General features: G+C 47.1%; 1 protein-coding gene across 3 annotated transcripts in view; it reads right to left on the bottom strand.

Annotated features, from left to right (window-relative positions):
* Window positions 1–8,075: 8,075 nt before the first annotated feature.
* ptpn3 (protein tyrosine phosphatase non-receptor type 3) overlaps window positions 8,076–11,953 on the bottom strand; it is a 46,304-nt gene continuing 42,426 nt past the window's right edge. For all 3 annotated transcript variants that reach the window (XM_072716219.1, XM_072716221.1, XM_072716220.1), the window contains exons 24-26: window positions 9,889–10,034; window positions 9,038–9,173; window positions 8,076–8,495 (exon numbers count right to left, since the gene is read on the bottom strand). In XM_072716219.1, coding sequence (XP_072572320.1) covers window positions 8,424–8,495; window positions 9,038–9,173; window positions 9,889–10,034 — 354 coding nt within the window. In that variant the 3' untranslated portion in view covers window positions 8,076–8,423. The remainder of the gene's footprint in view (window positions 8,496–9,037; window positions 9,174–9,888; window positions 10,035–11,953) is intronic.

Here is an 11,953-nt window from a genome sequence, read left to right as displayed (position 1 = left end):
TATTATTATTATTATTAATAATAATAATATTTATATTGTTATTATACGTACATTATTATTCATCCGTCCATTTAATCCCTTATCCTGTCAGGGTCGTGGGGATTATTATTGGTGTTATTTGCCAAATAAATAACCAAATATACACATAATGCAGCCCTATTCAAAATTGCGGCAGTATTAGTAATGTTAAGCGAATCGACAAACGCTTTGAAAACGACGCTTCGGCCGGTGCAAAGGATAAATCGGTGCATCAGCCTGCATGGGAGCTTCGATCCCGCCTGTTCACTAATCGGTGAAATCGCTTCGCTAATAAGTGACACTATCAGCTCTCGCCTCACCACAAACTTTCGCCTCGCAAATTCGAAAATCCATCATCTGTTCCATGGCGAAACGGGAAAACACAGATGGACGTGAATCTCAGACACAGCAAGGGCGAGGGGACTGGGGGGCAGCGCAGCGCGACGTTTATCCCTTTGGGAGTGATAATGTCGTGCTGAGTGAAATGTTATTTAATGATGTGTGTTCATAGGATAATACCGTTATTTACTATATCGAAAAGCAATGTGACATTTCAGGACCGAATTAGGGAGACAGACAAAACATACAAGCGGGGGATAACACTATGGCGAATCCTGACGGTCATTATGATAAAAAAATATATTATTTTTTTCTTTAACAAACGTGGTATTTAGAGACGTAACTGATACGGGTGTTTTTATACGACTCTTGCAACTGACGCGTTTGTCCGTTTACGGACAACTTCACGATCCCTGCACAGAAGTTCAAAACGTTTATTTTTCTAACCCAAGGGATGACCGATAAGTGTCAGGAGGCGTTCTGAGTTTTTACCTGATAAATGGCAGTTAAGCTGCTCCAGTAAAATCCCCACCGTAACCCTAGCCTCTGCATACGTGAGTAAAGCTGTAACTGCATGAATCACACCAGATAAACACATCTGTTAAGTAACAGCAATAATGGACAGTTATTTTAATTTAACATGATTGATAAGACGCCTTTTGCACACTGGCATCGCCTATAGAGTGTCACGCGCAGTGGTGTGACCGCAGTATACGCGGTAAGGCGAGTGTGTATCTTGTTCATGGGCGTAAATTACTGGGGGGGTTGTAACCGTCCAATACAACCCCGCCAATAATCATGTCTCCCCTTAAATGGATGGAGACCTCAACCCCCACCCCCCACCCCCCCAATGAGTTTTGCCTTTGATCTTGTCTCTCCTATTTATTTTGTCTGCATTATGCCTTAATTGTATATTCCCATGGTATCTTCAACAGTAGCACAATGTGCCAACAAAAATTTCAACAGCCTTGGTCATGAGACAATAAAGATTCTGATTTTGATTCTGTAAGGTCACATGTGAAATCCTGGACATGCCTGTCATTCTGGCTGACGCAGTCTGAAGAGGACGTCCCTGTGACTTTGAGAGAGGGGTGGATCTCCCGTCTGTTTGCTAATGTTTCATGCTTAACGGTTGCTGAAGCAATGCTGATGTGGAAGGGAGGACGTAATCAGCTATAGGCAGCCGTGGATGAAAGCGTGTACTCCTCCGCCGTCAGGTTCATACGCTCATGTTTCAGTGCGCCGACACCATTTTCACTCCGGCAAGCGTGGTGATGTAAAGGAGAACACACATTTACCTCCTGCGCGGTGGAAGAAGTCACATGGTCGGATGAGTCACCCTTCACCCTGCCCGCAACAAGCGGACCAGTCAGTGCGTGGCACCTGCCAGAGGAAGCTTACAGACTCCAGCGGTCCCGTCCCACGGTGCCGGGTTCTGGCGGGACTGCCGTCGCGTGGGCCGTGTTTTCCTGGCGCGATTTGGGTCTCCTCAGAGGGCAAGGTGATGCTAGTAATGCCATCATTAATAAGGATGTGCAGAACATTCTGGGGCTTTCCACCACCGTGACGAAACAGCGAACCCCAAATGCAGCGGAACTTCTCCAGGATCCTGCAGAGACGCCCAGATGCTGAGGCTCACTGCAGCTGGTCAGCTGTATCGTGGGGCCCCAAGCTCCACGATTGACCTGCGAGAGACTCTTTCACTACATTCCACCCATTCAAGCATCATGTAAAATATTCAACATACACCCCAGAACTGACAGGCATGTCAACGTGTTGGCGTGTTCTAGCGTTTCCCTTTCATGGGAGTCAGCCTTGCCATGTCACGTCAAGCTGTAGCGTGCCGGTTTGCTCACCTCGACAATGAGCGCCGGCTAAGGAACTGCTAAGTCTCCCTTTCAGCTATTATTTGTGACAAGCTGAAACAGGACATTTTCGCAACCCATTTGAAGGTTTACAGCAACGCGATTATACGCCCATCTGGCCTGAAGATGGTCACATGCCATCGATTCCTTTTATTGAGATGGAGCCATCGGAATGTTAGGAGGGGTTTCGGGACACAGGGAGGGAATGTCTGCAGTCAGGATTTACAGAAACTGCAGAGCAAAGTTCCCAGCCCAGCAGTGCTGTTATTATATGAGCAAATGTAACCTAATTGGCTACATGACTCAGTGTATAACTCGGCCTTCTGGTCGGTTTGGTCTTCGAAAAGCCAGCCGTATTCTCACACCGCTCAAGCTGTCCGATGCAAAGGCACATGTCCAGGGAGATGGGTGAATTTTCTCTCCGACATTTTAGCATTTATTACACCCGACTGTCACTCTATTATTGGAGCATTTTCTGAGTAAATGGGGGGGGGGGGGGGGGGCAAATCCTGTGCAATCCCATCACACCCTTGAACTCCAGACTAAATGAATTTGTTTCTTTAACCCTCTCCTCAGGTATATCTATAACAGTGTTTCCCAATCCGGTCCTAGGGGACGCACAGACAGTCCATGTTTTTGCAGGAATGTGGACTGTCTGGCACAGTGCTGGGCAGGAGCAAAAACACGGACTGACTCTGCGTCCCTGAGGATCGGATTGGAAAACCCTTTAAATCTGAAATTAGACTTCTTCGTTGTCACGATTTGCCATTGACCACATTAAAGATAAACACAAACGATGAGTAGAGTGACTTTTTTTTCTGTAAAAGATAGTTGAGCTATTTAAAGCACTTCTGTCATGAAGACCCTGAAGGAACTGCCTATTTCCTATTTATACCTAAAGCACAACCGAAAGCGCATGCTAAGTTCAGAAAAGAAAGCTTGACCTTAAATTAAGCTGTCAGTTACGAAATGGTTGCGTTTTAGCCCTCTGTGCAGAACAATGGGAACCCTGTCAAGAATGAATGCTTATCTTTGTTTAATGCAAGCCTCTACATGCGCTACGTGGATATTGTGAACAAATAGCCTGAAGAAAACTGCTTTGTATCTTTTATGATGCGATATTTCAGTAACCGTCAAATGCGTGCAATGTTGACAGGTCTTCAGGAACTGGACCATAAAGCTGCAGGTTCCTGATATTGCAACAAAATTTTAGTTCTCAGTTTTTCTATATTAAATTACTTGTTTAAACATTTTGGCTAAGACTCAATTCAATTTTCTGTGCCTGCTTCTCCAGTGCAGGGGCACAAGCGTCTGGAGACTATCGTGTAAACTATAGCTGCAAGACAGGAAATATCCCTGGATGGGGCAGCGACCCATCGCTGGGCGCTCACACACACATCATTCACACCTAGGGGCAATTTGGTAACTCCAATTAACCTCAGCATGTTTTTGGACTGTGAGGGGAGACCGCAGTAAATACTGTTCTAGTACTGGAGGAAACCCGACGACGACATGGGGAGAACATGCAAACAGAGTTGGGGTGGAGACTCGAATCCTGGTCTCCAGAACCACCAGTGCAGTCAGATTGAACTTTAACACTAATATGAATACTAATAAGTATGCTGTTATAAACCATGTAAATGAATCAGGGTTCATTATATATTACAACCTCCCGCTAGCTTGTTCTCCCACAGTTCTTATTATTAGAACCTTGAGAACCCTATTTGTGGAGAATGAATCCTTATTGAACTGTATTTTACACTGTATTTCTAAAACTGACTGTAATAATATGCACTAGTAACAGTCAGTAAGTGCTTTCAGTTAAATTTCTCATTTCTTTGAAGAAACTCTTCCAATAATATCTAGCCTTAGCAGAAATAAGACAAGGCTTACATTTCAGCACAAACAGTGACTGTTACAAACAAAAGAAAAATTCAAAGACAACCCTAATGGATAAATTGTTGGTACACTGCTACATGCCACATTGCTTTGTCTTACCAATCTATCATCACAAACAGCTCTCTCCTGTAATGATGACATCCTGGATGAATTTCACAGATCAGTGACTCCGTGAAGCTAAAGCTTGTTCTTCACAGACCGCCTTCCGCTCTTCCTGGGTTTATCTACCGTGTTTCCCCGAAAATAAGACAGGGTCTTTTCTAAATTTTTGCTCCAAAAGACGCATTAAGGTTTATTTTCAGGAGATGTCTTATTTTCCTATGTACAACAAACTACAGCACATCTACCATATTCATGAACAAAAATCCACATTTATTCAAATACAGACATCATGTCTTCTTCAAACCGTATCTTCCTATGCAAACAATCTAACAATACATTTATTCATGAACAAAAATGTACTGTGTATACATTCAAATATTAAATAAATATTATTTCCTGTTTCCTGTTTACATATAATCATATCTCATTCTAGTTACTGTATAATCCATGGGATAGTAACTAGGGCTTATCTTTGGAGTAGGGCTTACATTGCGAGCATCCTGAAAAATCAAGCTAGGGCTTATTTTCGGGGAAACACGGTAGCTTATTCCTCTCTGCCCCTGTTCTTCACAGACCATCCTCCCCTCTTCCTGGGCTTATCTAGCTTATTCCTCTCTGTCCCTGTTCTTCACAGACCACCCTCCCCTCTCCCTGGGCTTATCTAGCTTATTCCTCTCTGTCCTTGTTCTTCACAGACCATCCTCCCCTCTTCCTGGGCTTATCTAGCTTATTCCTCTCTGTCCCTGTTCTTCACAGACCACCCTCCCCTCTCCCTGGGCTTATCTAGCTTATTCCTCTCTGTCCCTGTTCTTCACAGACCGCCCTCCCCTCTTCCTAGGCTTATCTAGCTTATTCCTTTCTGTCCCTGTTCTTCACAGACCACCCTCCCCTCTTCCTGGGCTTATCTAGCTTATTCCTTTCTGTCCCTGTTCTTCACAGACCGCCCTCCCCTCTTCCTGGGCTTATCTAGCTTATTCCTTTCTGTCCCTGTTCTTCACAGACCGCCCTCCCCTCTTCCTGGGTTTATCTAGCTTATTCCTCTCTGCCCTTGTTCTTCACAGACCACCCTCCCCTCTTCCTGGGCTTATCTAGCTTATTCCTCTCTGTCCCTGTTCTTCACAGACCACCCTCCCCTCTCCCTGGGCTTATCTAGCTTATTTCTCTCTGTCCCTGTTCTTCACAGACCGCCCTCCCCTCTTCCTGGGCTTATCTAGCTTATTCCTCTCTGTCCCTGTTCTTCACAGACCGCCCTCCCCTCTTCCTGGGCTTATCTAGCTTATTCTTTTCTGTCCCTGTTCTTCACAGACCGCCCTCCCCTCTCCCTGGGCTTATCTAGCTTATTCCTCTCTGTCCCTGTTCTTCACAGACCGCCCTCCCCTCTTCCTGGGCTTATCTAGCTTATTCCTTTCTGTCCCTGTTCTTGACAGACCACCCTCCCCTCTTCCTGGGCTTATCTAGCTTATTCTTTTCTGTCCCTGTTCTTCACAGACCACCCTCCCCTCTTCCTGGGCTTATCTAGCTTATTCCTCTCTGTCCTTGTTCTTCACAGACCGCCCTCCCCTCTTCCTGGGCTTATCTAGCTTATTCCTCTCTGTCCTTGTTCTTCACAGACCGCCCTCCCCTCTTCCTGGGCTTATCTAGCTTATTCCTCTCTGTCCTTGTTCTTCACAGACCGCCCTCCCCTCTTCCTGGGCTTATCTAGCTTATTCCTCTCTGTCCTTGTTCTTCACAGACCGCCCTCCCCTCTTCCTGGGCTTATCTAGCTTATTCCTCTCTGTCCTTGTTCTTCACAGACCGCCCTCCCCTCTCCCTGGGCTTATCTAGCTTATTCCTCTCTGCCCTTGTTCTTCACAGACCGCCCTCCCCTCTCCCTGGGCTTATCTAGCTTATTCCTCTCTGTCCCTGTTCTTCACAGACCGCCCTCCCCTCTCCCTGGGCTTATCTAGCTTATTCCTTCCTGTCCTTGTTCTTCACAGACCGCCTTCCCCTCTCCCTGGGCTTATCTAGCTTCTTCCTCTCTGTCCTTGTTCTTCATAAGGCACTTTCTCCTTCTACAAGCTGTCTCTCTGTTCTGCATCAGCTAACTTTGTTAGGTCATTACTGTGATCATTAACCTATCAGCTTCTTCGTTTCCCCCTCACATTAATTAACGTTTGCTCTTTTACTTCCTTCTTCCAAACCCTCTTACTACTGCAGTTAAGCCATTGCTACCTCTGCTTTGACTCCACCCACCCAGACAGACAGACACACACACACACACACACCTGGTCTTCCTCCTTTCTGTGCTCTATTCTACACCCGGCTTTTCACATTTCCCAGACACATTATTGTAATGTCCGTATCCTGCTTAATTCTCCACTATCGTTCACCTCCCTTGAATTGATTATCTCCCCTTTTGCTAAAAGCACAGGGTCACCTACAGAAGTCCCTACTGTGACTTTTTTTAATATACTGGATCCAAATGTTCCAAGTAGGAGCTGGATCTTAAAAGTACTTTACTGCCAAATCGAGGGAATTAAATGTTATGAGAAATGCTACACATGTGCAATGTTCAAAGCCCCCTGAATTACACCCTAATTATTTGTCATATGTGTATGGACAGTATTCCTGAAATTTAGGGGGCCTGGAACCTATCCTGGATAGCACTGGGCTTACAGGCTGGGATCCCTCTGGATGGAAAGCCAGGAGTTTGCATTACAATAAAAAAAGGATACTTTGTTATTGATTAACTTTACGCTTGTGGAACCATTACGTTTTAATGTCAAAGAACATTTAAGAACTGGTAAAAATCCATCCATCCATCCATCCCCAGTTATGCTGGTCATGGTGTTGTGGGAAATGGAGTCATAAACACTTCTTTGTGTCTGTGTCCCTCGTCTTCTGCCCCGGGCTACATGACTTAGGTTCCATGCCCTCCATGCGAGCGTGATGTTTTAAATCGTCATGCATCATCCAGTGCATTTGTCTGATGGCAGCTCCGCATGAATAAAAACCTTCTCAGAAGTCCATTGTGTGGCAGGAGCTATTAGCCAAGGTCTCTTATGATGAATCCTCCTCCGCCCATGACCTCCATGTCACAGGAGTGTGTCCTTAAACTGAATTCAGGTGCCTGCCTGCGCTTCACCAAATTAAATAATGGGAGAACCAAAGACAGCAGAGGGGGACAATAGGGGACAGAGGTGAGAGGAGCAGCCGACGGCACTGCTGAAATATTCCCTTTGCTGCCCCTGTTAATCCAACTGCTTTTCATTCTGGAGGAGTGAAAGGGGGCAACGCAACAACTGCCTGCAGGTTCTTGCACTGGGGTTCTGGGGTGGGGCTACATAGGACACTGCACCCAGCTGAAAGCTGATTGGCCCCCGAAATGCACCCCTCCCGTCACTCACCAAATTCTAAACATTTCATTGGATAATGATAAGGTTGCCCCCCTGTGTATGAATAATTTAATGAATAATGTCCTCGCTTATGCCCCACCATCCTAGAATCACCCCTGGTGAGGTTTTCTTTGTGATGGGTGATAAAAACATTTAATAGCTGAACATTACCATCCATCCACCCATCCTGTTAGTTATCCTAGTTTACTTCATGGGTAGCGTCAACCAAGCCATTCATGTATATACACTGTATCTCCATTGCATTAGTTTTCTCATTGCAGATTAAAAGGTGGAATTTAACATCACATGCTTGTGAAATTCCCCTCTAATGCATACGTGTGTTAGCTTAGCTAGCTAAATGCATAACCAATAAGGCGCACATGGGAAAATTACACAGATTTATCAGCCTTATCTAAAAGCCTGAGCTAAAACCTTTTTTTGTGAGTAACAATCTGCCCAAAGGAGTACTTGCAATCCATATCAGTCACTACATTTTATTTGCAATAACATCCTTTATGATACACTTGAGATGAGTTTTTAGGATTGACGCACCACTTATCGCAGTATAGTGATTACCGTACACGCGCTCACAAGCACACGCACACGCGCTCACACACACACGCACGCACGCTCACTGAAATCGGACCAGCGCTACGATCCAAACCGCCGTGATTTCACGAAGTGCCTAATTCCCAAGTCCTGCAAGGGTCTCTGCGTGGCATTCCTCTCTCCGGCGCCAGCATGACTCCACGGTGCCGGCGTTGCCCGGACGGAACGGGCCATCCCGTGCCATCGCTCTGTGTCCCCGGGGTTGGCTGTGCGGGCCTTAACCTGGCGTATTGTCCAGACTTTCACTGTAGACCCGTAAAATGGCCTCGCAGATGAACCGGTATTGACTCTGGGGACACAAATCACACCCAAAGCCGTTAGTCCTGTCACAGTCACCCAGCGTGCGGCTTGCAGAGCGTGAACAGGAAATGAATTTATGTTCAGCACAGTTCTCTATACCTATAGCACTGTTTCTCAACCCAGATCTGGGTCCATTTTCACTGGTTTATGGAGTGTATATGGCAATAGTAATTGTTATCTGACTCTGTGTGCTATACACCAGCGTTTCTCAACCCGGTCCTCGGAAACCCTCAGACGGTCCATGTTTTTGCTGCCTCCCAATTCCTTGGACCATCTGGGGATCTCCGAGGACTGGTTTGAGAAACGCCGCTATATATGGGAGACCATCACACCCAGTGTCGTTAACCTCAGCCAGTGACAGGTGAGCAGGAGATGTGGTCTGCAGGTGTCCTGGTCTGAGTGCCACTTGCAGGTGATCATCACACTCGGTGCCATTAGCCTCAGTCAGTGACAGCGAAGCCACCTGCAGAGAGCTTGTTGTGGCCCTGTGCTGTGTCTGCAGTGTTGAAGATGTTTCGCCGTATATTTTACCCCCGTCTGCACCATCATGGCCCTCTGGTCACGCATTCTCCTCACAAGGTCCAGGGGGTAGACGGGTTGCTTCTTCTCAATGAGCTGCATGGCCGTCTCCATGGTGATAAACACCCCAGTGCGCCCAATCCCAGCACTATGGGGAGGAGAAAAGGGAGGGGCTTGTCATAAGTCTGGCATGAAGGGTGGGGCTCTGTCCTTTCCATTGATGGAAGCACTCTTGTAACAACCTCCAGAGAGCCACGCATGGAACAATGTTTTACTCATGAAGCATTTTATCCATGGTATAAATACCACCATCCGCAGGACTTCCCTAACCTCCCTGGCGAAACGCAGAAGTAGGCCAACCACACCAGCTACGTTAAAAATCGTGTCCGTTTTCAATCCAGTCGGATAATCACGAAGGTGCAAGGCAGAGCACGCCCCAGAAAGAAGCTCGTTTGTCAAAAGGCATATGCACACTTGCAGAATCTTACCACGTGTTTGGATAGCTGTGGGACGAACAACCAACTCCGGACACACACACACACACACACACAGCAGGTAAGAGGACAAACTAGCAGTGTCTGAAGTCTGGGGGGGGGGGGGCGTCCTCTGGTGAATAGTCTGACCATGACGTGAAAGTGCAACAAGTTTGCATAAGTGTAGGGCAGGTGTCTCCAAACATATTTATAGTAAGAGCAACTTCTACAAAGAAAATTATCAGGGGGGCTACAGTAAAAGTTCTTGACTGGGGAGGGGGGTAGTCAGCGACCTCAGGTAGGTTCTTCAGCTCTTAGCGCCCCCCCCCCCCGCGCCCCCGATCCCCCTGAATTCAAACACTAGTAATCAGGCAAATGCTCCTCTGTCACCTGCAGTGGACCATCAGGGGCTCGGTGCTGTTCCGCTTCTTCCGGACGAACTTCACAAAGTCCAGGAAGTCGGAGGGGTCATCGGGCACACCATGGTCAGGCCAGGCCACGTACTGCAGGTGGAAGACCGTCCGCTCCTCCCCGGTCTGAACAGGGCAAAGCGTGGCAGTTACATAGCAGGCAAGGGTGTCCCAGCGTCGAGAAACGTGCACACAAACCACTGCTGGGCTTTTCGTTGAGGGAAAACAAATGCGACATTATAGACACGGTGGACAGAGATGGGCTGGCCGATGGATACCAGCCTGGGCTTCCTCTCTGCCCCCCTCCCTCGTATCTGCCGTCTGGCGAGTTGTTTTTCCACGTTCAGCGATGGGCTCTCGCCAGGAGAGGTCAGGCCACAGAGCAGATGGAGTCACGTTCTCCAGAAATATCTGAAGGGGTTGGTGTGTGACGGTGCGCTGGGCGTGTGCTTGGCGTGTGCTGGGCGTGACTCTGTGTTGGTAAGTGTGGGCTGCCGTGGGTGTGTGTGTGTGTGAGGGCGTGTGTGTGACTTGGAGGACAGCTGGCATAATGATATATCGCCGCACAATGGTATATAATAATAATATATTATTATTATTATTATTAATATATATATTAATATAATAGCAACAGGAGTACAAGACAAGTGTATATAGCTGAGCTGCAGAACAGCAAACAGCTACAGGAGACACTGTTCCAAATGATCATTCCCCAGGAACAGTGCTCTGCTCCAGAAGACCCTGCACCAGGAACAGCTCTCCAACCCAGGAACAGCACCCTCCCTTAGTAATAGCACTCTGGCCCACAGATCCTGAAATACCCGATGGAAACCATACAGCAAGCTAATATTGACTAGTCAAAACCAGATTTAAGGAGGACTGTTACGCTTTCTTTGAGAGTATAATTGAACTGGAAGAAGGTTGTTTACCGCAGCTCTGGCGGCGAGAGACCCTTTGCATTGCAGAGTCCCATGAGTCCGTCTTTTCCGTGGGTGACGGCAGCTGGTACTCAGGGCTTTGTTTAAAACTTCATGTGTGAGCCTTGCACGCCTGCTCGCTCGCACGCTCGCCTTCTCTCACCGATTTGCCTTTGCGATTCCAAAGGTTTTCACCACAGCATTCAGAAACAGACCAGTCCGGTGTACACGCCTGTGTTTCCAAAGGACGCACCAGAAAACCTTTGGCTCTCGTGAGCAAAAGATCATGTTTGAGGGGCCCGGCCTGAGAAATGGTAATTGCTTTAGGACTGGAGAATCCTGGTAGCATTTCTGACCCGCTGGTTGGTGCGTTTGGGTCAGTCGCGCAGAATCCACACAGCGCTCGCTGATTAGCATGTCGACATTTCTGGCAGAAACGGTGTGTTCATGTGTTTATACGAAACAAACATGCAGTTTCCACGATGGCGCTCTAAAGAACATAAAAATATTGCATATTTAAAAGCAGCTTGAGGTATACAAGCCTGTCACTCAGTACGGCAGCCAGCTAAAGCAAACCCCGCTGTGGTCGTGACCCAGGAGGCCGTGCATCATCACAAACCAGGCAAGCAGACGGCTTCCTGCCTCTACCTGTGGATGCTGGGGTGTCATAGCCGGCTTGCGGTCCCAAGTCACAAGACCCCGCGCCTAGCAACCAGCAGGTAATGGGTCCACTGTCATGTCTGTAGGATCCAGCATTAAGTCCTGTTGAGTCTTTGTTATTGATAACTGGATTTGGGTCAAATACCAGGAGAAAGCGCACTGAAGTGAAAGGGACACTGCAAAAAGACCTTTAGAAAGTTAAGGAGATGAAAGATTCGCTTTGAGAAAAAGGAGCGTACAACACAATAAAAACCTCAGATTTTTTCCTTCTTTTAAAAAATATGTCCCCAAAAAATGTGCTGGAAGAGCCTTTTTAATTTATCTAGTGGACGATTTACCTTCATGTCGTGTGTTTTTTTGAGAAAGCAGAGTTAGCCAGTCCCTGGAGCAACTGGGGCTAAGGACCTTCCTGGGATTTGAATCAACAACCTTCTGACCACAGGCACAGTGTCCTAACCCACCTTCACA

This window comes from Paramormyrops kingsleyae, chromosome 9, assembly GCF_048594095.1.
Source record: "Paramormyrops kingsleyae isolate MSU_618 chromosome 9, PKINGS_0.4, whole genome shotgun sequence".
Lineage (NCBI taxonomy): Eukaryota > Metazoa > Chordata > Actinopteri > Osteoglossiformes > Mormyridae > Paramormyrops > Paramormyrops kingsleyae.
Note: the sequence above shows the minus strand (reverse complement) of the source record. Positions and strands in the feature narration are given on the sequence as shown.